Source organism: Coregonus lavaretus (assembly GCF_964263955.1).
Source record: "Coregonus lavaretus genome assembly, chromosome: 1".
NCBI lineage: Eukaryota > Metazoa > Chordata > Actinopteri > Salmoniformes > Salmonidae > Coregonus > Coregonus lavaretus.
Genome location: NC_139988.1, coordinates 31,306,870 through 31,329,788, shown reverse-complemented (window position 1 = coordinate 31,329,788; position 22,919 = coordinate 31,306,870). Strand labels below are relative to the sequence as shown.

The following is a 22,919-nucleotide window of genomic DNA, read 5'->3' as shown; positions in this document are numbered from 1 at the left end:
ACAAAATTGTAGACCTGCACCAGGCTGGGAAGACTGAATCTGCAATAGGTAAGCAGCTTGGTTTGAAGAAATCAACTGTGGGAGCAATTATTAGGAAATGGAAGACATACAAGACCACTGATAATCTCCCTCGATCTGGGGCTCCACGCAAGATCTCACCCCGTGGGGTCAAAATGATCACAAGAACGGTGAGCAAAAATCCCAGAACCACACGGGGGGACCTAGTGAATGACCTGCAGAGAGCTGGGACCAAAGTAACAAAGCCTACCATCAGTAACACACTACGCCGCTAGGGACTCAAATCCTGCAGTGCCAGACGTGTCCCCCTGCTTAAGCTAGTACATGTCCAGGCCCGTCTGAAGTTTGCTGGAGTGCATTTGGATGATCCAGAAGAGGATTGGGAGAATGTCATATGGTCAGATGAAACCAAAATATAACTTTTTGGTAAAAACTCAACTCGTCGTGTTTGGAGGACAAAGAATGCTGAGTTGCATCTAAAGAACACCATACCTACTGTGAAGCATGGGGGTGGAAACATCATGCTTTGGGGCTGTTTTTCTGCAAAGGGACCAGGACGACTGATCCGTGTAAAGGAAAGAATGAATGGGGCCATGTATCGTGAGATTTTGAGTGAAAACCTCCTTCCATCAGCAAGGGCATTGAAGATGAAACGTGGCTGGGTTTTTCAGCATGACAATGATCCCAAACACACCGCCCGGGCAACGAAGGAGTGGCTTCGTAAGAAGCATTTCAAGGTCCTGGAGTGGCCTAGCCAGTCTCCAGATCTCAACCCCATAGAAAATCTTTGGAGGGAGTTGAAAGTCCGTGTTGCCCAGCGACAGCCCCAAAACATCACTGCTCTAGAGGAGATCTACATGGAGGAATGGGCCAAAATACCAGCAACAGTGTGTGAAAACCTTGTGAAGCCTTTTTTCTTTTTTTTTTTTTCATAATTTTTTTTTCTTGTTATTTTTTATATTTTTATTCTTTGGGAATGGATCAGCTTAATATTGCAGATAGATTGTATCTTCTATCAATGTAATTGTCTGCATCACTTCCAATCCCCCATGTTTTTTTCTATTTTTTACATATATACTCCCCTATATTACTTTTCAACCCCACCATCCTTTCCCTACTTGGAGTAAATTAGTGAACAACAATGCCCACTAATTTGGAACCTTGTGAAGACTTACAGAAAACGTTTGACCTGTGTCATTGCCAACAAAGGGTATATAACAAAGTATTGAGAAACTTTTCTTATTGACCAAATACTTATTTTCCACCATAATTTGCAAATAAATTCATTAAAAATCCTACAATGTGATTTTCTGGATTATTTTTTCTCATTTTGTCTGTCATAGTTGACGTTTATCTATGATGAAAATTACAGGCCTCTCTTAAGTGGGAGAACTTGCACAATTGGTGGCTGACTAAATACTTTTTTCCCCACTGTACATGTTCACTCATTAGATGGTTCTCCAATCAAATGTGTTCCCACATATAAATACTGTACTTAGGCATTTGGATTGATATGGATTTGACATTTAAAAAACATATAGATGAGCTGGTTAAGAAGCTAAGATTGAAAGTTGGCTTTTTCTGAGTTGCCTAACCCGTTCACAGGATTGGTGAACTCTTGAGGTTCCTAGGGTCTCCACCGAGCTAGGTACATCTGATTTAAGTTTTAATGCACCGTTTTGCTGGATTATGTCTCTCTCACCTCATTGAATCTTGTGACCAGGTCCTCTACAGCATTGTGGGGCCGTCTGCAGCCAGCCATAAGATGGGGTTGTACAGGTTGGTGTGTCTGCCCCTGGGGATGTGGCTGATCAGGGCCCCCCAGGTCGAGGGTGAGGAAACAGAGGTAGTCCAGGGGTAAGATCCGGCTGTAGAGATGCAGCTCCTGCTCCATGAGGACGTAGGCCATCTCCTCCGGGAAACTGACCAGGGGACGGAGGTCAGACAGCTCCTTGTTGACCTCCGTCAGCGGAGCTGCCGGCACCACGCTGGACCCCGCCATCGGGGAGTGCAGCTGGCGCTCTGAGGGGGAGGGAGGAAATAGGGAATAAGGAGAGGGAGGGAGAAGGGAGAAGGGTGAAGGAGGAAGGATGAGGGAGGGGAGGGTGAGTCAAGAGGGAGTTAAGACGGGAGGAAAATACTGTAGATTGTTTCTGAATTCCAACTTGTCCCCTAGCCCCTACTCATAGACACTTCATGTAGAACTGGATGGATCAGATAAGTTTAAGCAAAATGGTTATAGTTCTATCCTACTCTCTGATAAGACAGGTAGTATTTTAACCACATTTGATTAATATACATTTCATATGATTTATTATGTAAGCTGAGTTGATTCAATACGTAATCAACTTGAATTTCATAAGATTCATATTGGTTTTTGGGACCTTTCAGGACAGCCCAGCCCAAGGGACTTGTGGTGATACAGGGAGGAGAGTCGTTGTCTCCCCTGTTACCGATGGACAGAACCACTTCCAGGAGGGTTCCTGAAATGTAGGCAGAAACGTCAGTCCTCTGTAGGGTTGCTCGGTAGCTAGACACCCCTCCCCCTCCCGGCCATGGCAATGTGGCCCTCCTACGACACAGATCCCTCCTCTCGGCAGACGTTAGCAGCTTCCTGGAAGACAGGAGTAGCTCTCCTGATCTGGCCACCCTTACTTCAGCACTCAGAGCATGGCATGCCTGCGAAGACAGAGGAAGATACAGAGTCGTGTTCAGTAAGGCAAAATGTTTTGCTACGGAAAACAATTATCTTTGTTCTCATTGGACAAGTTCAGGTAGTAGTCCCTAAATGTTAAAACCTTTTCTCCCTACTGAACACAATCCAGGCATGTCATCACCTAATCACACCCATAAAAGGCATACAGTAGCCTTTCTCATAAAAGGTGCTATTATAACACTGTGTGTGTGTGCCTATTCCCCCTCAGGAGACTGAAAAGATTTGGAAGGGGTCCTCAGATCCTCAAACAGTTCTACAGCTGCACCATAAAGAGCATCCTGACTGGTTGCATCACCGCCTGGTTTGGCAACTGTTCGGCATCCGACCACAAGGCACTACAGAAGGTAGTGCGTACGGCCCAGCCAGTACATCACTGGGACAGAGTTTCCTGCCATCCAGGACCTCTATACCAGGCGGTGTCAGAGGAAGGCCCTAAAAATTGTTAAAGACGCCAGCCACCCTAGTCATAGACTGTTCTCTCTGCTACTGTACTGCAAACGGGACCGGAGTGCCAAGTCTAGGTCCAAAAGGCTCCTTAACAGCTTCTACCCCAAAACCATAAAACTGCTGAACAGTTAATAAAATGGCTACCCGGACTATTTGAATTGACCCCCCCTTTTTACACTGCTGCTACTCTATGCATAGTCACTTTACCCCTACCTACATGTACATACAGTGGCTTGCGAAATTATTCACCCCCCTTGGCATTTTTCCTATTTTGTTGCCTTACAACCTGAAATTAAAATGGATTTTTGGTGGGTTTGCATCATTTGATTTACACACATGCCTACCACTTTGAAGATGCAAAATATTTTTTATTGTGAAACAAACAAGAAATAAGACAAAAAAAAAACGAAAACTTGAACGTGCATAGATGGTGGAAAAAGTACCCAATTCTCATACTTCAGTAAAAGTAAAGATACCTTAATAGAAAATGACTTAAGTAAATGTGAAAGTCACCCAGTAAAATACTATTTGAGTAAAAGTCTAAAAGTATTTGTTTAAAAATATACTTAAGTATCAAAAGTAAAAGTAAAAGTATGAATAATTTCTAATTCCTTACATTAAGCAAACCAGACGGCACAATTTGTATATGTATTATTTATTTACGGATAGCCAGGGGCACACACCAGAGATGTTCTCTTGATAAGTGTGTGAATTGGACCATTTTCCTGTCCTGCTAATCATTAAAAATGTAATGAGTATTAAGTACATTATTTATTTTGGAATGTAGTGAAGTAAAAGTTGTCAAAAATATAAATAGTAAAGTAAAGTACAGATTAAGTAGTACTTTAAAGTATTTTTACTTAAGTACTTTACACCACTGGCTGTAGGTAAACCCTCTGCTCCTCTAAAAAATTGTGAATGAAGTCATCTTTATGCGACATCTTTTTGAGTGCGAACCCATCACAACTTTTTGCTTATCTAAACCCTCTGAACCTGGGAATTTGGTTTTTTGATGTTCTTTCTTGTTTGATAAGGATCTGAACTTTGGGATCTTTGAGATGTTCTGTCTGTAAACCACCACCACCCCTCCCCATGACTTCTACCCCCTGTGGCTGTTAGCCAGTATGGGGAAAGATGAGAGGAAGGTCAGGAGTTAGGATTGGTGCCCAGGAAAGTAACACCCATGGAAGGCCCCCACCACCACAGCCCCTCCCCAACTGTGTCTGTTATCCAGTATTGGGAGAGAGAGAGGAGAAAGGGAGCAACCCCCTACCACCACCATCACCACCCCTCCTCAGGACCACTAGCCCCCACCCTCCACCAACCCTCCGTAGGACCACCCCCCTGCCCAGGACATACAGCCCGCACCTCACCACCACCCCTCCCCAGCCCCTTTTGGCTGTTAGTCAGTATGGGGAGAGAGGAGAGAGAGAGGAGACAGGGGTGCGGATCCAGCTGGCAGAGCCTAACAGACATTGTGCTTTAGCTAAACCAAATATTTACTCCCTGGAGTCGAATATTCAGAAATTATATTCACATCATCCTCACAGCACTTTATCCTCCTTCGGTTCCTTTAAAGGGTATGGAACTCATAGTCATAAATTATATTATTCTCTTCAACACATGAATGAACACACTAATGAACAGACGCATGCATGCACCAGACACACACACACGCGTTTGTTCATTCTTCAGATGACGCAGATGCTAAGCTACAGGACTGTTTTGCTAGCACAGACTGGAACATGTTCCGGGATTCTTCAGATAGCATTGAGGAGTACACCACATCAGTTACTGGCTTCATCAATAAGTGCATCGATGATGTTGTCCCCACAGTGACCGTACGTACATACCCCAACCAGAAGCCATGGATTACAGGAAACATCCGCACTGAGCTAAAGGGTAGAGCTGCCGCTTTCAAGGAGCGGGACTCTAACCCGGACGCTTATAAGAAATCCCGCTATGCCCTCCGATGAACCATCAAACAGGCAAAGAGTCAATACAGGACTAAGATTGAATCGTACTACACTGGCTCTGATGCTCGTCGGATGTGGTAGGGCTTGAAAACTATTACAGACTACAAAGGGAAGCACAGCCGCGAGCTGCCCAGTGACACAAGACTTCCAGACGAGCTAAACCACTTCTATGCTCGCTTCGAGGCAAGCAACACTGAAGTATGCATGAGAGCACCAGCTGTTCCGGATGACTATGTGATCACGCTCTTCATAGCCGATGTGAGTAAGACTTTTAAGCAGGTCAACATTCACAAGGCCGCAGGGCCAGACGGATTACCAGGACGTGTACTCCGAGCATGTGCTGACCAACTGGCAAGTGTCTTCACTGACATTTTCAACATGTCCCTGACTGAGTCTGTAATACCAACTTGTTTCAAGCAGACCACCATAGTCCCCGTGCCCAAGGACTCTAAGATAACCTGCCTAAATGACTACCGACCCGTAGCACTGATGTCTGTAGCCATGAAGTGCTTTGAAAGGCTGGTCATGGCTCACATCAACAGCATTATCCCAGAAACCCTAGACCCACTCCAATTTGCATACCACCCCAACAGATCCACAGATGATGCAATCTCTATTGCACTCCACACTGCCCTTTCCCACCTGGACAAGAGGAACACCTACGTGAGAATGCTATTCATTGACTACAGCTCAGCATTCAACACCATAGTGCCCTCAAAGCTCATCACTAAGCTAAGGATCCTGAGACTAAACACCTCCCTCTGCAACTGGATCCTGGACTTCCTGACGGGCCACCCCCAGGTGGTAAGGGTAGGTAACAACACATCTGCCACACTGATCCTCAACACGGGGGCCCCTCAGGGGTGCGTGCTCAGTCCCCTCCTGTACTCCCTGTTCACCCATGATTGCATGGCCAGGCACGAATCCAACACCATCATTAAGTTTGCCGACGTCACAACAGTGGTAGGCCTGATCACCGACAACGATGAGACAGCCTATAGGGAGGAGGTCAGAGACCTGGCCGTGTGGTGCCAGGATAACAACCTCTCCCTCAACGTGACCAAGACAAAGGAGATGATTGTGGACTACAGGAAAAAAAAGAGGACTGAGCACGCCCCCATTCTCATCGACGGGGCTGTAGTGGAACAGGTTGAGAGCTTCAAGTTCCTTGGTGTCCACATCACCAACGAACTATCATGGTCCAAACACACCAAGACAGTCGTGAAGAGGGCACGACAAAGCCTATTCCCCCTCAGGAGACTGAAAAGATTTGGCATGGGTCCTCAGATCCTCAAAAAATTATACAGCTGCACCATCGAGAGCATCCTGACTGGTTGCATCACCACCTGGTATGGCAACTGCTTGGCCTCCGACCGCAAGGCACTACAGAGGGTAGTGCATACGGCCCAGTACATCACTGGGGCCAAGCTTCCTGCCATCCAGGACCTCTATACCAGGCGGTGTCAGAGGAAGGCCCTCAAAATTGTCAAAGACTCCAGCCACCCTAGTCATAGACTGTTCTCTCTGCTACCGCACGGCAAGCGGTACCGGAGTGCCAAGTCTAGGTCCAAAAGACTTCTCAACAGCTTCTACCCCCAAGCCATAAGACTCCTGAACAGCTAATCATGGCTACCCAGACTATTTGCACTGCCCCCCCCCCCACCCCATCCTTTTACGCTGTTGCTACTCTGTTAATTATTTATGCATAGTCACTTTAACTCTACCCACATGTACATATTACTTCAACTACCTCAACTAGCCGGTGCCCCCGCACATTGACTCTGCACCGGTACCCCCCTGTATATATAGCCTCCCTACTGTTATTTTATTTTACTTCTGCTCTTTTTTTCTCAACACTTTTTTTGTTGTTGTTTTTTAAAACTTTTTTGTTAAAAATAAATGCACTGTTGGTTAAGGGCTGTAAGTAAGCATTTCACTGTAATGTCTGCACCTGTTGTATTCGGCGCATGTGGCCAATACAATTTGATTTGATTTGATTTGATTCTTCCATACTCCATACTTCTATACCTATGTGCAGATATCATACACAGCAGGGTGTCTTCTTGCTTACAGACATAAAACAAATATGTGCCCTCCCTTGAGACATGGCTACATTGGTAAGAGTCAATAGCATCAGTCTTGACAGATTTGAACTGTGTTGTTGTTGATTTCTGTAACCCGGAGGTTGCCCCAGCCAATTATGTATGATGACAGTGTTTCCCCTAGGATTCTTTTCAGCAGTGGTGGCAAGGGTGGGGTGCATTACTACTAGCATTAGCGCAATTACATGCTAGCTGTTCCCATAGACTTCCAGTCTTTGCGCAAACGACTATTCATTTAGTCAATATAATAATATATATATTTAAAAAATTGCATCATATTTTATGCAGCGTTGGCAACAATTTAGCAGCGGTGAGCAATGAATATAGGGGAAACACTGTATGATGATGTCCTATTTCCAGTCTACCTTTGACACAGTTAGCACATTTTTGCTAGCCTCGTCCCAGACTCCCAGTTCTGTCTGCGCTGTCTTGCCAGTGACCAACGACCATAGGAGTTGGCAAGACAGCACAAACAGATTTGAGACCAGGCTGTGCATCATTTAGTTTAGCCTACCGACTGTATCATCTGAATGCTCAAGTGACTTACTCTTTCCTCCAGCACTCTCTATGGCATGCATCTCAGGTCTGGAGAGCGTCAGTACTGACTAAATATTTTGTTTTCCAGGACGTGTACATCCCCTTGCCTGGACTGGCCTGGCCCGGCCTCCATCCTTATCAAGGATCAATCAGCCATGTTTAGACAGTCTGATACCTGCACAGCTCCACCGGCTCCACAGCCACATGCTTCATCAAACTCTGGGTCATGTGCATTAGGCACCAAACGGAAGAAAACTGACAAAAACAGGGAGGGACTATACCTGAGGGGTATACTACAAAGTGGGTTCAAAAACTTAGCCAGCTAATTTGCCTAAATATTCTGAAATAACCTTTTATTTTTTAGAAAGATAAGCTTGAAATGGCCATGGTCTAATAGACTCGACAACCGAAATAACATATCTAAGTTTAGCTTTGAACCAGAAAATCAATTGTTATTTCTGGTTGTTTATCAGCCCCCAATAAGAACAGCTTATTTTTGTTTTCCGTATTTTAAAAAATCAAAACGTTTTGCCCTAATGAATATGACCCAGCATGCGCTGGGCTGGATCAGAGGCCTCCACAGACGTTGGGAGAATGGCCATCAATGGACCTCATTTGTCAAATGGTTGTATGGTAAAATCTGGTCATTCTCACTCAAAGCTCAGGATTTTGGTCGATTTGAACATGATCATAGGGTGCATCTCAATTGTCTATAGTCAATCAATCAATCAAATGTATTTATAAAGCCCTTTTTACATCAGCAGATGTCACGAAGTGCTATGCAGAAACCCAGCCTAAAACCCCAAACAGCAAGCAATGCAGATGTAGATGCACGGTGGCTAGGAAAAACTCCCTAGAAAGGCAGGAACCTAGGTAGAAACCTAGAGAGGAACCAGGCTCTGAGGGGTGGCCAGTCCTCTTCTGGCTGTGCCAGGTGGCGATTACAAGAGTACATGGCCATTTAAGGCCAGATTGTTCTTCAAGATGTTCAAATGTTCATAGATGACCAGCAGGGTCAAATAATAATCACAGTGGTTGTAGAGGGTGCAACAGGTCAGTACCTCAGGAGTAAATGTCAGTTGGCTTTTCATAGCCGAGCATTCAGAGGACGAGACAGCAGGTGTGGTAGAGAGAGAGAGAAAGTCGAAAACAGCAGGTCCTGGACAAGGTAGCACGTCTGGTGAACAGGTCAGGGTTCCCTAGCCGCAGGAAGGCTTCCTCTCCTCATCCACTCTCCCTTCATTATGTGCTGATCATGGGGAAGGTGAGAGCGATATGGTAGAAGAAGCCTTAGTATTTGCATATACCAGTGCAGTTCTTTCATATCAGAGCAGGTGAAGGTAGGAGATGAGGAGAGAAAGCCTTGGTTATTGAGCTGCACACACAGTGTTGTTATATGTGGTTTTGTAAATTTGTAAAGTTTCAATATTTAAAAAAAGAAGGTGAGTTGTAGTCCTACTTTCCATTCAGCTTGTTGCTAGTACTTGTACAATGATTTCTAGGCCTAAACCAATAAAAAAAACATTCTCTCTCAAATAGTAATAACTGTTTATTACCATCTGTCTTTAAATTACTGATAAACTCTACGAACCCTTTAGAAATGTTACATTCATTTTAAGTGTTACTCAAATACCTTTCATATATTAAATTTAAACTCATGTAGTCAGTTTATACATTTATATCTGTTTAAATTAAACAGAACACATACTGTATGTTTAGTCTAGTGGGATGAGAGAGAACACCCTACTACATTTTATAAATTGTGCAAGGTTGCTGCAGAAGTTGGCCATGGACCGGACACTTACTCCATAGGAATACAATCTATACATTGGCTAGAAATTAGGATTGAAGTAACTATTCTGCCATATTACACCAAACCAGGGGTACACATCCCTCTGCAATAGAATCTTGTTAAGGTTTTTGGTATCTTCGAGGCTGGCGTGAGGAAAACTCTCAAAAGAGTGAATACTCACAAAGCCGCCGGCCCCGATGACATCCCTGGCCGTGTCCTCAGGGTGTGTGCTGACCAGCTGGCGGGCGTCTTTTCGGACAACTTCAACCTGTCCCAGGCTGTAGTCCCCTCCTGCTTCAAGGAGACCACCATCGTCCCCGTGCCCAAGAAAACCAAGATGATATGCCCAAATGACTATCGCCCTGTCGCACTCACCCCGGTCATCATGAAGTGCTTCAAGAGGCTGGTCATGGCCCACATCAAGGCCAGCATGCCAGGCACACTGGACCCACTCCAATTTGCCTACCACTCCATAGAAGATGCCATTTCCTTCATTATTCACACAGCCGTAACGCATCTGGACAAGAGGAACACCTATGTGAGAATGCTGTTCATTGAATACAGTTAAGCATTCAACACTATTGTTCCCTCCAACCTCGACAACAAGTTCAGAGCCCTGGGTCTGGACACCACTCTATGCAACTGGATCCTGTACTTCCTGACAGGCAGACCACAGGCTGTCAGGACTAGCAACAACACCTCCTCCACACTGACTCTTAACACAGGGGGCCCCCAGGGGTGTCCCTCAGCTGAGTGGCATTGCGCGACGCTAACTCCTTCATCAAGTTTGCTGACGACACCACGGTTGTAGGCCTGATAAGAAAACAATGATGAGTCAGCCTATAGGGAGGAGGTATGTGAACTGGCATTGTGGTGCCAAGACAACAACCTCTCCCTCAACGTCAGCTGTTCACTCCCTTGCCGTTGGGCAGACGGTATCGGAGCATTTGGTCTGATACCAACAGGCTCAGAGACAGTTTCTATCTACAAGCAATCAGACTGCTGAACACTTGAACTGGACCGACCACCTGCATTGACTCTCTGCACCTTAGCACACATGCACTAACTCACGCACTCATCCACACAGATATATACTCATCAACACACTCATCCACACATATACACACACACACCCCACACACACACACCCCTTCCCCATAACATATATAAATATTGGACTATAAATTGTGTCTTTCTGTATAATACTCATGCTAAAATGTTTATTATATTCTACTGAGCCATTTACTTTACGTTCGTATTCTTATCTTTTATTATTTCTTATTGTTGCATTGTCGAGAAGAAATCTGCAAGTAAGCATTTCGTTGGACAGTGTATACCATGTGTATCCTGTACATACAACTAAAAAAACGTGAAACTTCAGCCATCCATAGAGCCTTCAATAGACTATAATACTGCAGCTCTTGTAACAAGGATGCATGTACTGTATGTTTTCTAATGAAACCACCTGAAATGATAGTTGACAAGAACATGTATGGAACCCTTGCAACACTGTCATGACCAACTGTAATAAGCAACGCTATGCCTATGTCTGGTAGGGTTTTACAAAACAGTTGATCAGTATCAAGGTTCTCGGATTACACTCCAGCCGTCTGAAGACCGACAAATAGGACCCACATTTACCATCAGAAAGACAATCAAACTCTAATTCGAGCGATCCCCACTGATATGGATAGCAAAGATGATAGTATGCATGGTTTGGTAGAAATGTTACTAAAGTACTAGTGCTACTGCTTTCTTTGAATAAACCATCTGAAAAAATGAGAAAATATATTCTGACTTACATTAGAAGATCATGCCTAATGTGATACAGCCTCCAAAATTGGTGAAAGTCAGTAAATCCGCAATAGTCATGTCATGTCCGTATGTTCCAGTTTGTAGTGGGAGAGGAAGAGAGGAGAGATATCTGTTTGAGACAGAAGAGAGAGAGCATGTCTGAAACGAGAGAGAGAGAGAGAGAGAGAGAGAGAGAGAGAGAGAGAGAGAGAGAGAGAGAGAGAGAGAGAGAGAGAGAGAGAGAGAGAGAGAGAGAGAGAGAGAGAGAGAGAGAGAGAGAGAGAGAGAGAGAGAGAGAGAGAGAGAGAGAGAGAGAGAGAGAGAGAGAGAGAGAAAGAGTGACAAAAAGAGAGAAGTAGAGTGAGAGAGAGCTAGAGCAAGTGAAGGAGAGAAAGCAGCCATCGCCCTGTGGGATTTGGAGAGTGTTTTGGGACAGCTCCCCTTATATGGTTAGGGAGACTGGGCATTAGTAAGAGGAGGTATTAGGAAAATAACATTACATTTATATGTAAAACACACATCACTGTCTCTCATCTCCTACTGTAAACCACTACAGTGACTGCATACCCAGTATTAGCCACTGTGATGTAATTCACCAATGACTCTACTGTGGGCTCATTCAATAGCTCTCTCTCTCTCTCTCTCATTAGGGTGATGGAAAATGGAAAGTGTTGCAGATAGATAGAAATATGAAACATAGACTAATTACAGTTCTCAGTTCTGTATTAAAAACAGCCAGGTCTTTTCAATACAATGTTGTTGTGTCAGCTTCCTGCTTCTCCTGTTTGTCTCCTGGCCTCTAGAGGTCAGCTGTGTTCCCCTCTGCCTTTGTTCTTCCTCATGTGTCCTCATTAGTTTGATCCAGGTCACCTGTGCCTTGTTTTCCCTTTAGTATTTTAGCTGTGTGTTTTCCCCTTGTTTCTCACTTGGTTATTGCGTCCTGACTATGTGTCTCCTGCTTTGTCCCACCGTGTCAGTCCTAGTAAGTTGTTCGAAGTTATCTTTAGTTTGTTTTTCTCCCCTCGTGGAGTTGTTTTGTTTTGCCTCCTGTTTTGGAACATTAAATCTACTTGCCTGGAGTATTGCCTTGGGTGTTTCATTTGGGTCCTACAACATCTCCTCTGTGGCTAAGGGGTAGTACCCCCAGCTCTACACATCTGAGACCGGAGTTCTAGCCCGGCTTGTGACAGAATAACCAAGTCAATCATGGACCCAGAAACACTCAGTTCCCAGGACCTGTTGGCGGTGATCACTCGACATGAGGCTTCTTTCCAGCGCCATGAAGCCGTTCTCAGCCGACAAGAGGAGCTGATGGCTAGTCATTCTCAACTCTTGGCCGAAATGATGAGTGCCCTTCGCCAGCTCTTTGAACGCCTCCCTGGTCCTCTCCCTTCCCCCAGGTCACCCCCCAGTGACGACAGGCCTTCTCGGTTGGCGGAGCCCCGACTACCACCTCCCAAGCCCTTTTCTGGGGATCCTAGCTCTTGCCAGGGTTTCCTCACCCAATGCTCCCTCACCTTCGAGCTCCAACCCTCAAGTTTTCCCACAGACCGTTCCAAGATTGCCTACATCATTACCCTTCTTTCAGAAAAGGCGCTCGCCTGGGCTTCTGCGGTGTGGCAGTCCCAGGAGGCCTGTTGTGACTCCCACGCTGCCTTTGTAGAAGAGTTCAAGCGGGTGTTCGATCATCCTGTCAGTGGGCGGGAGGCTTCCAAGCGCCTACTGTCTCTCCGTCAGGGCCCCCGAAGCACGGCAGATTTTGCCATTGATTTCCGGACCATAGCAGCAAGGAGCGGATGGAATGATGAAGCGCTGAGGGTCTGCTTTCAGGGAGGGTTATCTGAGCCCCTTCAAGATGAGTTAGCCACCCGAGAACCAGCTGGAGATCTCGAGTCCCTCATAGCCTTGGCCATCCGCCTGGACAATCGTCTAAGAGAGCGGAGAACGGCTCGCCGTCAGGTGTCTCAGTCCCAAGTTCCTCTGAGCAGCTCTGTTTCTCCTGTTTGGACTCCGTCATTCAGAGCTGCCCCGGCTCCTGAACTGCCCCAGGATTCCCCGGAGAGCATGCAGTTAGGCCGTTCCAGGCTTTCTCCCAACGAAAGGGAACGTCGCATGAGGGAGCGTCGGTGCCTCTACTGCGGGGTTGCCGGCCATTTCCGCTCCACTTGCCCCGAGCTCTCGGGAAACGCCTGTCCCCGCCCAGCTACAGGAGGGTTGTGATGGGGAAAATTAGAGCTCCTCCTACTAACGCGGTCCTAGCTATTCCAGCCACTCTGTCCTGGGAGGGCCACCAGCATCGGGTCCAGGCTATGATCGATTCCGGTGCCGCAGGTGATTTTATGGATGTAACCTTGGCTAAGGAACTTAAGATCCCTACCCAACTACTTCCTCAACCCCAGGCAGTTACAGCCTTAGATGGCAGACCTCTGGAACCAGGAAAGGTTACTGAGGCGACTCAGTCCCTGCGACTTACCATCTCTCAACACCAGCAGGAGGAGACCTTCTATCTCATTGACTCTCCCGAGTATCCTATTATCCTGGGTCACCCTTGGCTATGCAGACATAATCCCCAGATCGACTGGCCTACTGGCACCATTCTAAGCTGGGGTCCCACTTGCCAACTCACCTGCATGCTTCAGAGTCCCTCAGCCCCTAGTACCCAGTTTCAAGAGTCTGTTGACGTCTCCCGAGTCCCCAGTGTTTACCATCGGTTCAAGGCAGTGTTCAGCAAGGCCCGGGCTACTGCCTTACCGCCTCATCGCACGTATGACTGTGCCATTGATCTACTCCCTGGGTGCTGCCCTCCTAGAGGTCGGATCTTTTCCTTGTCCTCCCCCGAGCACGCAGCTATGGACACCTACATTAAGGAGTCCTTGGCAGCCGGCCTCATCTATGCCTCTACTTCCCCGGCTGGGGCGGGCTTCTTTTTTGTTGAAAAGAAAGACGGGGGTCTTAGGCCTTGTATTGATTACCGGGGACTCAACAAGATCACGGTTCGGAATCGATACCCCCTTCCTCTCATGGCCACTGCTTTTGAGCTGCTTCAAGGGGCTTCCATTTTTACTAAGCTGGATCTCCGCAATGCTTACCATCTCGTGCGGATCCGGCCAGGAGACGAATGGAAGACGGCGTTCAACACGCCCACGGGGCACTATGAATATCGGGTGATGCCGTTCGGGCTCACCAATGCCCCCGCAGTATTCCAAGCCCTGATTAATGATGTTCTCCGGGATATGCTTAATCTGTTCGTCTTCGTGTACCTGGACGATATCCTCATCTTCTCGAGGTCACTGAAGGAGCATGAGGGGCATGTTAGCCGGGTTCTCCAGAGGCTCCTTGACAATCACCTCTACGTTAAGCCTGAGAAGTGTGAATTTCATGTTTCTCAGACTCAGTTTCTCGGGTTTATTGTCACTCCCGGGCACCTAGAGATGGATCCCAAGAAGGTCAAGGCGGTCCACGATTGGCCCACACCTGCCACGGTCAAGGAGGTTCAACGGTTCATTGGCTTTTCTAACTTCTATCGGAAGTTCATCAAGAATTTCAGCTCGGTGGTAGCCCCCTTGACGACGCTTACCAAGGGAGGAGGGACCAAGATTCACTGGGGTCCGGAAGCAGCAGGGGCCTTCGAGGATCTCAAGCGCCGCTTCACTTCTGCTCCGATTCTGGTGACCCCTGACCCAGAAAGACCTTTCGTGGTGGAGGTGGACGCCTCAGAAGTGGGGGTAGGAGCCGTCCTGTCACAGAGGGGTGCGGATGGGAGATTACACCCTTGTGCCTTCATGTCTCGCCGCCTGTCTGAGGCCGAGCGCAACTACCACGTGGGGGATCTAGAGTTGCTTGCGGTAAAACTGGCCTTGGAGGAGTGGCGCCATTGGCTTGAGGGGGCTCAGCACCCTTTCCAGGTTCTCACAGACCACAAGAACCTGGAATATCTCCAACAGGCTAAGCGGATGAACCCTCGGCAAGCACGATGGTCTCTTTTCTTTAATCGATTCCAGTTCCTCCTGACTTACCGACCTGGCACCAAGAACGTCAAGCCGGATGCTCTGTCTCGAGTCTATTCTCCCGAGGTACAAGAGAAGCCCTTGGCATCGATTATTCCGAGGTCTAGGATCGTCGCACCTCTTCAGTGGGAACTAGAAAGAGGGGTACGAGAAGCTCTTGTCCAGGAGCCCGATCCAGGCGGTGGTCCTGCCGGTCGCCTGTACGTTCCTCTCTCTGTTCGGGCCCGCGTCTTGCAGTGGGGTCATGAGTCGCCCTTGACATGCCATCCAGGCAGTGCTCGCACACTGGAGTTCCTCCGACGGCGGTTTTGGTGGCCGTCCATCAAGAAGGACGTGCAGGTCTATGTTGAGGCCTGCCCTGTGTGCAACCAGGGAAAGTCGACACGCCAGCGACCCCAAGGACTGCTCCATCCCTTACCTGTTCCTCGAAGGCCATGGTCACACCTTTCTTTGGACTTTGTTACGGGACTTCCTCTATCCCAGGGCAACACCGTCATCCTAGTGGTGGTAGACCGGTTCTCTAAGGCTGCCCGGTTTATTCCCCTGCCCAAGCTGCCCTCGGCTAAGGAGACTGCTGAGCTCCTCATGAACCATGTCTTCCGGATATTTGGTATTCCCCTGGACGTGGTCTCTGACCGAGGTCCCCAATTCTCGTCCCGGTTTTGGGGGGCCTTCTGCAGGCTTGTTGGGGCCACAGCCAGCCTATCGTCGGGGTTCCATCCAGAGTCTAATGGCCAAACGGAACGGATTAATCAGGATCTGGAGACCACCCTGCGGTGTATGGCGGCCAGTAATCCCACGTCTTGGGCCACCTATATCATTTGGGCTGAATATGCCCACAACACCCTCCAGTCCTCAGCCACCGGATTGTCCCCATTCGAATGCCAGTTCGGTTACAACCCTCCATTATTTCCAGAGGAGGAGGCGCAGGTTGGTGTTCCCTCGGCCCAGCGCTTTGTCCAACGCTGTAGGCGGACCTGGAAGAAGGCCAGGCGTGCCCTCCTTCGGACCTCCCAGAGATACCAAAGTCAGGCTAATCGCCACCGCCGGACGGCCCCTAGTTTCCGAGCTGGTCAGAGAGTTTGGTTGGCCACTAAGAACCTGCCCCTCCGGGTCGAATCCAAGAAGCTTTCCCAGAGATACATCGGCCCTTTCCGCATTGCTAGAAAGGTTAACCCTGTGTCTTATCGTTTGGTTCTCCCTCGCTCCCTTCGTATTAACCCCACTTTCCATGTTTCACTTATTAAACCTGTCTTGTCTTCTCCCTTTTCCCCCCCACGCAGACCCCCGCCACCTCCCAGGATTATTGACGGCCAGCCAGCCTACACAGTCCGCCGGATACTGGACTCCCGGAGGGTCCAGAACTCTCTGCAGTATCTGGTGGACTGGGAGGGCTACGGGCCAGAGGAGCGCTCCTGGGTTCCAGCCAGGGACATCCTGGATCCAGGGTTGGTCCGAGATTTTCGCACCCTGAGGCCAGGGTGTTCTGGAAGGAACGTCAGGAGTCGTTCCTAGAGGAGGGGGTCCTGTCAGCTTCCTGCTTCTCCTGTTTGTCTCCTGGCCTCTAGAGGTCAGCTGTGTTCCCCTCTGCCTTTGTTCTTCCTCATGTGTCCTCATTAGTTTGATCCAGGTCACCTGTGCCTTGTTTTCCCTTTAGTATTTTAGCTGTGTGTTTTCCCCTTGTTTCTCACTTGGTTATTGCGTCCTGACTATGTGTCTCCTGCTTTGTCCCACCGTGTCAGTCCTAGTAAGTTGTTCGAAGTTATCTTTAGTTTGTTTTTCTCCCCTCGTGGAGTTGTTTTGTTTTGCCTCCTGTTTTGGAACATTAAATCTACTTGCCTGGAGTATTGCCTTGGGTGTTTCATTTGGGTCCTACAACATCTCCTCTGTGGCTAAGGGGTAGTACCCCCAGCTCTACACATCTGAGACCGGAGTTCTAGCCCGGCTTGTGACATGTTGTTTTTTTTACCTGCAATGGTCTGATGTCAGGAGTTGATACGAGATGCCTTGGGCTTCAACTAAAATATACAGGGAGAAAATGGTCACAGCTCATCAGCCCTGGGCAGAAAATAGTTGTATTGTTTTGTTTATTTGAAAATACCAACTTTTCAAATACTCAAGGTAGTCGAATATAATTTATATAGAGTTTAAACTAAAAGGCAACTATTTTCTTTGATATTCAAATACAGGTCTCAGAAAATGTTGAATACCTCTCAGAAAACCGAATAATATTTGAAGGTATTTGAGAGCGTGATTACATAGTCATCCGGAACAGCTGATGCTCTCATGCATGTTTCAGTGTTGCTTGCCTCGAAGCAAGCATAGAAGTGATTTAGCTCGTCTGGTAGGCTTGTGTCACTGGGCAGCTCGCGGCTGTGCTTCTTTTTGTAGTCTGTAATAGTTTTCAAGCCCTGCCACATAGACAAAGGGATTGAAGTTGTTTTTGCTAAGCATCCAACTTACTGTTTACAACATTTGCAAATGGCTTTGAATTACTCTGCAGTGTTTTCAGGTATCATAAAATTAATTGCAGCTTTCAACCTTTTCAGTTGCATGTTGAAAGAGTCACACAGTAGTTGAGCTTCACAACTTATTTATACTTATCTGTACAAAATATCATTGGTTAATTGGTTTGACTTTAAAATGTAAACCTGGGGCAATGGACATTCAAAAGTAGTTACTTCCTGAGATCTGTATTCAAATATATTTGTTTAAGTAGTTGCTTTCTCAGATCTGTATTCAAAAGTTATTATCATCTCTAAAGTAAGTGTCACACCCTGGCTCTGGGACTCATTATGTTGAGCCAGGGTGTGTTCATTCTATGTTTTCTGTTTCTATGTTGGGTGTTCTAGGTTGTTTATTTCTATGTTTGACTGAGTGACTCCCAATCAGAGGCAACGAGTGTCAGCTGTGTGCTGGTTGTCTCTGATTGGGAGCCATATTTAACTGTCTGTGTTTCACTTTGTGGTTGTGGGTTTTTGTTCCGTGTTCGGTCATTGTCACTGAGGACTTCACGAGTCGTTTATTGTTTTGTTATTTCGTGTGTATGCTTTAATTAAATAAAGCAAGTATGTTCGCAACTAACGCTGCGCTTTGGTCCACTCCTTCATACGACGTTCGTGACAGTAAGTATTTGTTCCCCAGAAAAAAATGCTACTTTCCACAAAGCACAGTTAAAACCAGGGGCGCAACTTTCACTGGGGGACATGTTTAAGTAGTTGCTTTCTCAGGTCTGTATTCAAAGAGTTATTATCACCTCCAAAGTAAGTATTTGTTCCCCAGAAAAAAATGCTACTTTCCACAAAGCATAGTTAAAACCAGGGGCGCAACTTTCACTGGGGGACATGAAACTGTATTTTTGTCCCCCCCAGTTTTATTTACATTTTAGTCATTTAGTAAGACGCTCTTATCCAGATCGACTTACAGTTATTGAGTGCATACATTTTCTTTTCATACTGGCCCCCCATGGGAAACGAACCCACAACCCTGGCGTTGCAAGCGCCATGCTCTACCAACTGAGCTACACGGGATTACATTTGATCATTAGAATGTGATACAAAACGAGGCAACGGTGTGCTTTAGAACCATGCGAACACCTCCAAGAGGTCGGGTAGGCTGTTTGGAGTGTTTATCCTACAGGATAAAACATTTTTATGTCCCCCCCACTTCTAAAACCAAAGTTGCGACCCTGGTTACAACTATAGTTATCCCAGGTCTGCAGCTCATAGACATATGCCTACATCTTTCATATCATATTGTAAATACATTTGATCCCAATGTATTTCAAAACCAAGACAGCAATGTTTTTTTTTCTACGAAAGGCTGCAGTTTGGGTGATGAGTGAAAATCTCTTTACTATATAAACAAAGCCTTATGTTAACGCATTGGTTGGCAGTTAGTGCACTCAAGACACACATAGGACATGCACACACACACACGCACGCACGTACGCATGCACACAAAGTTACCAATCACAATTGTTTATTCAATTGCCTAGCTGTTATTTTCAATGGCAATGTTTTCTTTCACAGAATTTTCCCTAATAATTCCCTGAATTGTCCTTAACCCTGACCCACAGTTAAAAGTTTTATGTAACAAGTGTTGTGTTTTCTATGAGTTCAGCCAACCCTAAAATTACCTATTTTAACCTTGATCACTTGCTTACTGACACAGATTCTGGCATTATTTTCTACAGAAACGACTTAACAAGGATCTTAAAGTCTTATTTTCTGCTGAGACCATGGTGGTTTAGTACAAATCAGTGGAAGCTGGTGGGAGGAGCTATAGGAGGGCAGGCTCATTATAATGGCTGGAATGGAATTAATGGAACCGTATAAAACACATCAAACATATGGAAACCACATGTTTGACTCCGTTCCATTTATTCCATTCCAGCCATTATAATGAGCCCGTCCTCCTATAGCTCCTCCTACCAGCCTCCTCCGGTACAAATACCTATTGTATAAAAATAGTTGGAGTTAATTCAATTTCCATGGCTGCCAGTTAAATCTCTACCCACATGTACATGTACATATTACCTCAACTACCTCAACTACCTGGTTCCCCCACACATTGACTCTGCACCGGTACTCCCTTGTATATAGCCTCCCTACTGTTATTATATTTTACTTCTGCTCTTTTTTTCTCAACACTTTTTTGTTGTTGTTGTTTTATTGTACTTTTTTATTAAAATAAATGCATTTTTGGTTAAGGGCTGTAAGTAAGCATTTCATGGTAATGTCTACACCTGTTGTATTCGGCGCATGTAGCAAATACAATTTGATTTGATTTAAATCAGCCATATAATTTATTTTCAAAGGAGTGCAATTAATTTACCAGAATTAGATTGAAACGTTATTGCCCAAATTCAACTAATAAAGTATTGATTGCAGACTATTATTTATTGATAAGTTGAATCAGTTGTGTTATTGCTTTGACTGGAGCAAACAGCAGTGTTTTCCAGATAAGATTGGACACTTCTCTGTTCCAAGGGTTCGAGTGAGCATACCAATATGTATCTTACCACTAGGTGGCAGTATAATCCCCTGTATTGTTACCTGCAGGGTAGAGTCTATTGCCGCTGCAGAATTAGTACTGAATGAGGTCTGCAGATTGTTTATATCTCAGATTGCCACTTTAAAGCACCATAACCCATCTGAGTTTATGCCACTCCTCATCACCCTCTTTATGAATGTACTCATAAACTATTTATTGTGTTATATTAACTTTACATACATACACAATTATTGAGGATAAAAACAAAATATTTCCATTATGGTTCTGGAAAAATAAATGTATTCGAAATCAATACAGACATCACCATCACCAGTTCTCTCTAATCATCCTAATCTCAGCGGTTCTTCTTTCCATACAGGCTATGAATGCTTTGACCTGCTCTGGGTCTACCAGCCAAACCATTAACACAGTATGGACCAATAAGTAGGCTAAGTATGTAGGTTATTCCTTTCATTTCCCCTGAAGCTTGTTGTTTTTGACTCGGCAGCACCTTAAAAACAAACTCTGGAGGGTGTGTGCTTTGTTTTCCATTGACTTTATTTGTTTCTCATGGTTGAGACTGTAACCATCTGCCAAGTGATTGTGATGTAATGGTGTAGCCTAACTTTTCCATTGGGTGTGTACCCACTGGAGCAGAGCAGCAATCCCAGACCCTCTTGCTGCATCTCAAATGACACCCTATTCCCTATATAGTGCACTACTTTTGACCATAAAGCTTTGTTGAAAAGTAATGCACTATATGGAATGAGGTGCTTTTGAGACGCACCCTCTATAATACAGGCCTCTAGTGTTCTACTTAACTTAACCACCCCTCCCCTCTGCTCTCCTACCCAGCTGCCCCAACCCCCATTTCCCCTGCAGCTCTGTGAGTTTTGGCTCACACTGCTCTCTGTATGTAGTAACTATTACATACTGTAGCAGGGGTTTTCACAGTCCAGTGTAGTCTAGGGCTTTTCCAAATTAGATTTTAAACTAAAAGTGACACCGTTTTGCTCAATGGAACCATGAATGCTGTGTGTTTGTTCTTACCTCAAAAAATATGTCTTTTTTTCCAAGGAGAGGTTTACACGCTTGCAGATGTAGACTCTGAGAGGTTGAACTGTGTCCACTGTATCCACTCAAGCGACTGTATTTACTAGGCCCAAAGAAATGGTCCCTTCTGCAGACAGCGTCCCACACCTCCTCATTGATCCTCCACGAGGGTAATGTCCTGATGATAGCCCTAGTTCCTGTACACACAGACTTCTTCACCCTCTGGTTATCCCTCAAGAACCTACGGACCAGGACCGTCGAACGCTCCCGCTTATTATATACAAAGTCATCCTCAGTCTCGCAGTCAAATCCTAACCCATTGTCTGAGGCCATCTTTAAAGACGTGGGGCTTTTAGGAGGGCTGGTGGGAAGGAGCGCCATTGTAGAGCACCTTTGCGTTTTGGCTTTGCCCCCTGGGATGATGTGCCCATCTCTGAGTCCGTGGGCACAGCTGGTGTCGGCGACTGTTGATGATGTCATCTCCTCTACGAGACAGAAGGCGAAGCTGCCCGTAGTGACTCTTATGGGGGAAGATGGGACTGAGGATGCTGAGCCTGACACTTTGGCTCTTACAGCATCCTTTACTCTATTATCACTTAAGGAGGTACCAGAGTAGAGCAAGCCCTGAAACCAGTTCTTGCCCCCACCTGGTAGTGTCCTTGCATTACACAGAGGAGACAACTCCTGCGACTCCAACTCCATGACACTCCTGCGTACATCTGTACCATGATGTACTACAGTACCCACAATGCTCTGTGTAACATATCCTGTTTTATCCGCTGTGTACGTCTGAGGTGAGATCCCTGCTCTCTGGACTGGCGTGTTACTGTCAGGATCACTGCAGACTACTGTGATCGGTTTGCTTTGGCTGCAGCACAGTCCACAAGGCACAAGGCCCTTCCTGCGGCTTACGCCATAGCAGCAGCCTGAAGGTTTACTGGCAGGCCGCACAGTCACACACTCTCTCTGCCTCGATCCAGCATCCAGAGACTCCACTGCACGGCAGCCATTGCTGGAGTGTTTATCCGGTGGTGATGGCGGTGGCGGTGCATCTGTGTCACCAGAGTGTAATTTAACTTGAACTCTCTGCTGGTCCCTATGTGGGTTCCTGGGCCTCACAGTCCCATGATCTATCTTCTCGGCACGCGTCTCAGTCCCGTCTGTGTTGCTGGTAGAGAATTCCTCCAACATCATGCCGGCCCGCCTGCCTTTCTGTGTCTTCCTCCTTGTCGGTTTTCAGAGACGTCAGAGCGAGAGGTGGGTGCAGGTGGTCCACAACAGCTGTGAACACCAGCAGAATAGAAGTATTTTGTCAACGCTGCATGTTGTCCAGGAAATGCATCCCTCTGTGCACACTTAGAGATTGACTTTGCTGCTGTGCCAGCCAGGTAGACACATCCCTCGTCAATCTGCAGGGGACAGCAGCAGAACCCAAGTTAGCTGAAAAATAGAACACACAAAAACAGTTTAGTGCTGAAGACC

The 22,919-nt window shown here is 46.4% G+C and overlaps 1 protein-coding gene across 1 annotated transcript in view; it reads right to left on the bottom strand.

Annotated features, from left to right (window-relative positions):
- LOC311134784 (1-phosphatidylinositol 4,5-bisphosphate phosphodiesterase epsilon-1-like) overlaps positions 1–22,628 on the bottom strand; it is a gene marked incomplete at both ends in the record, with an annotated part of 49,739 nt that extends 27,111 nt beyond the window's left edge. The window contains 3 exons of the mRNA XM_084168569.1: positions 1,721–2,040; positions 2,403–2,697; positions 21,435–22,628. Coding sequence (XP_084024695.1) covers positions 1,721–2,040; positions 2,403–2,697; positions 21,435–22,628 — 1,809 coding nt within the window. The remainder of the gene's footprint in view (positions 1–1,720; positions 2,041–2,402; positions 2,698–21,434) is intronic.
- Positions 22,629–22,919: the final 291 nt, after the last annotated feature.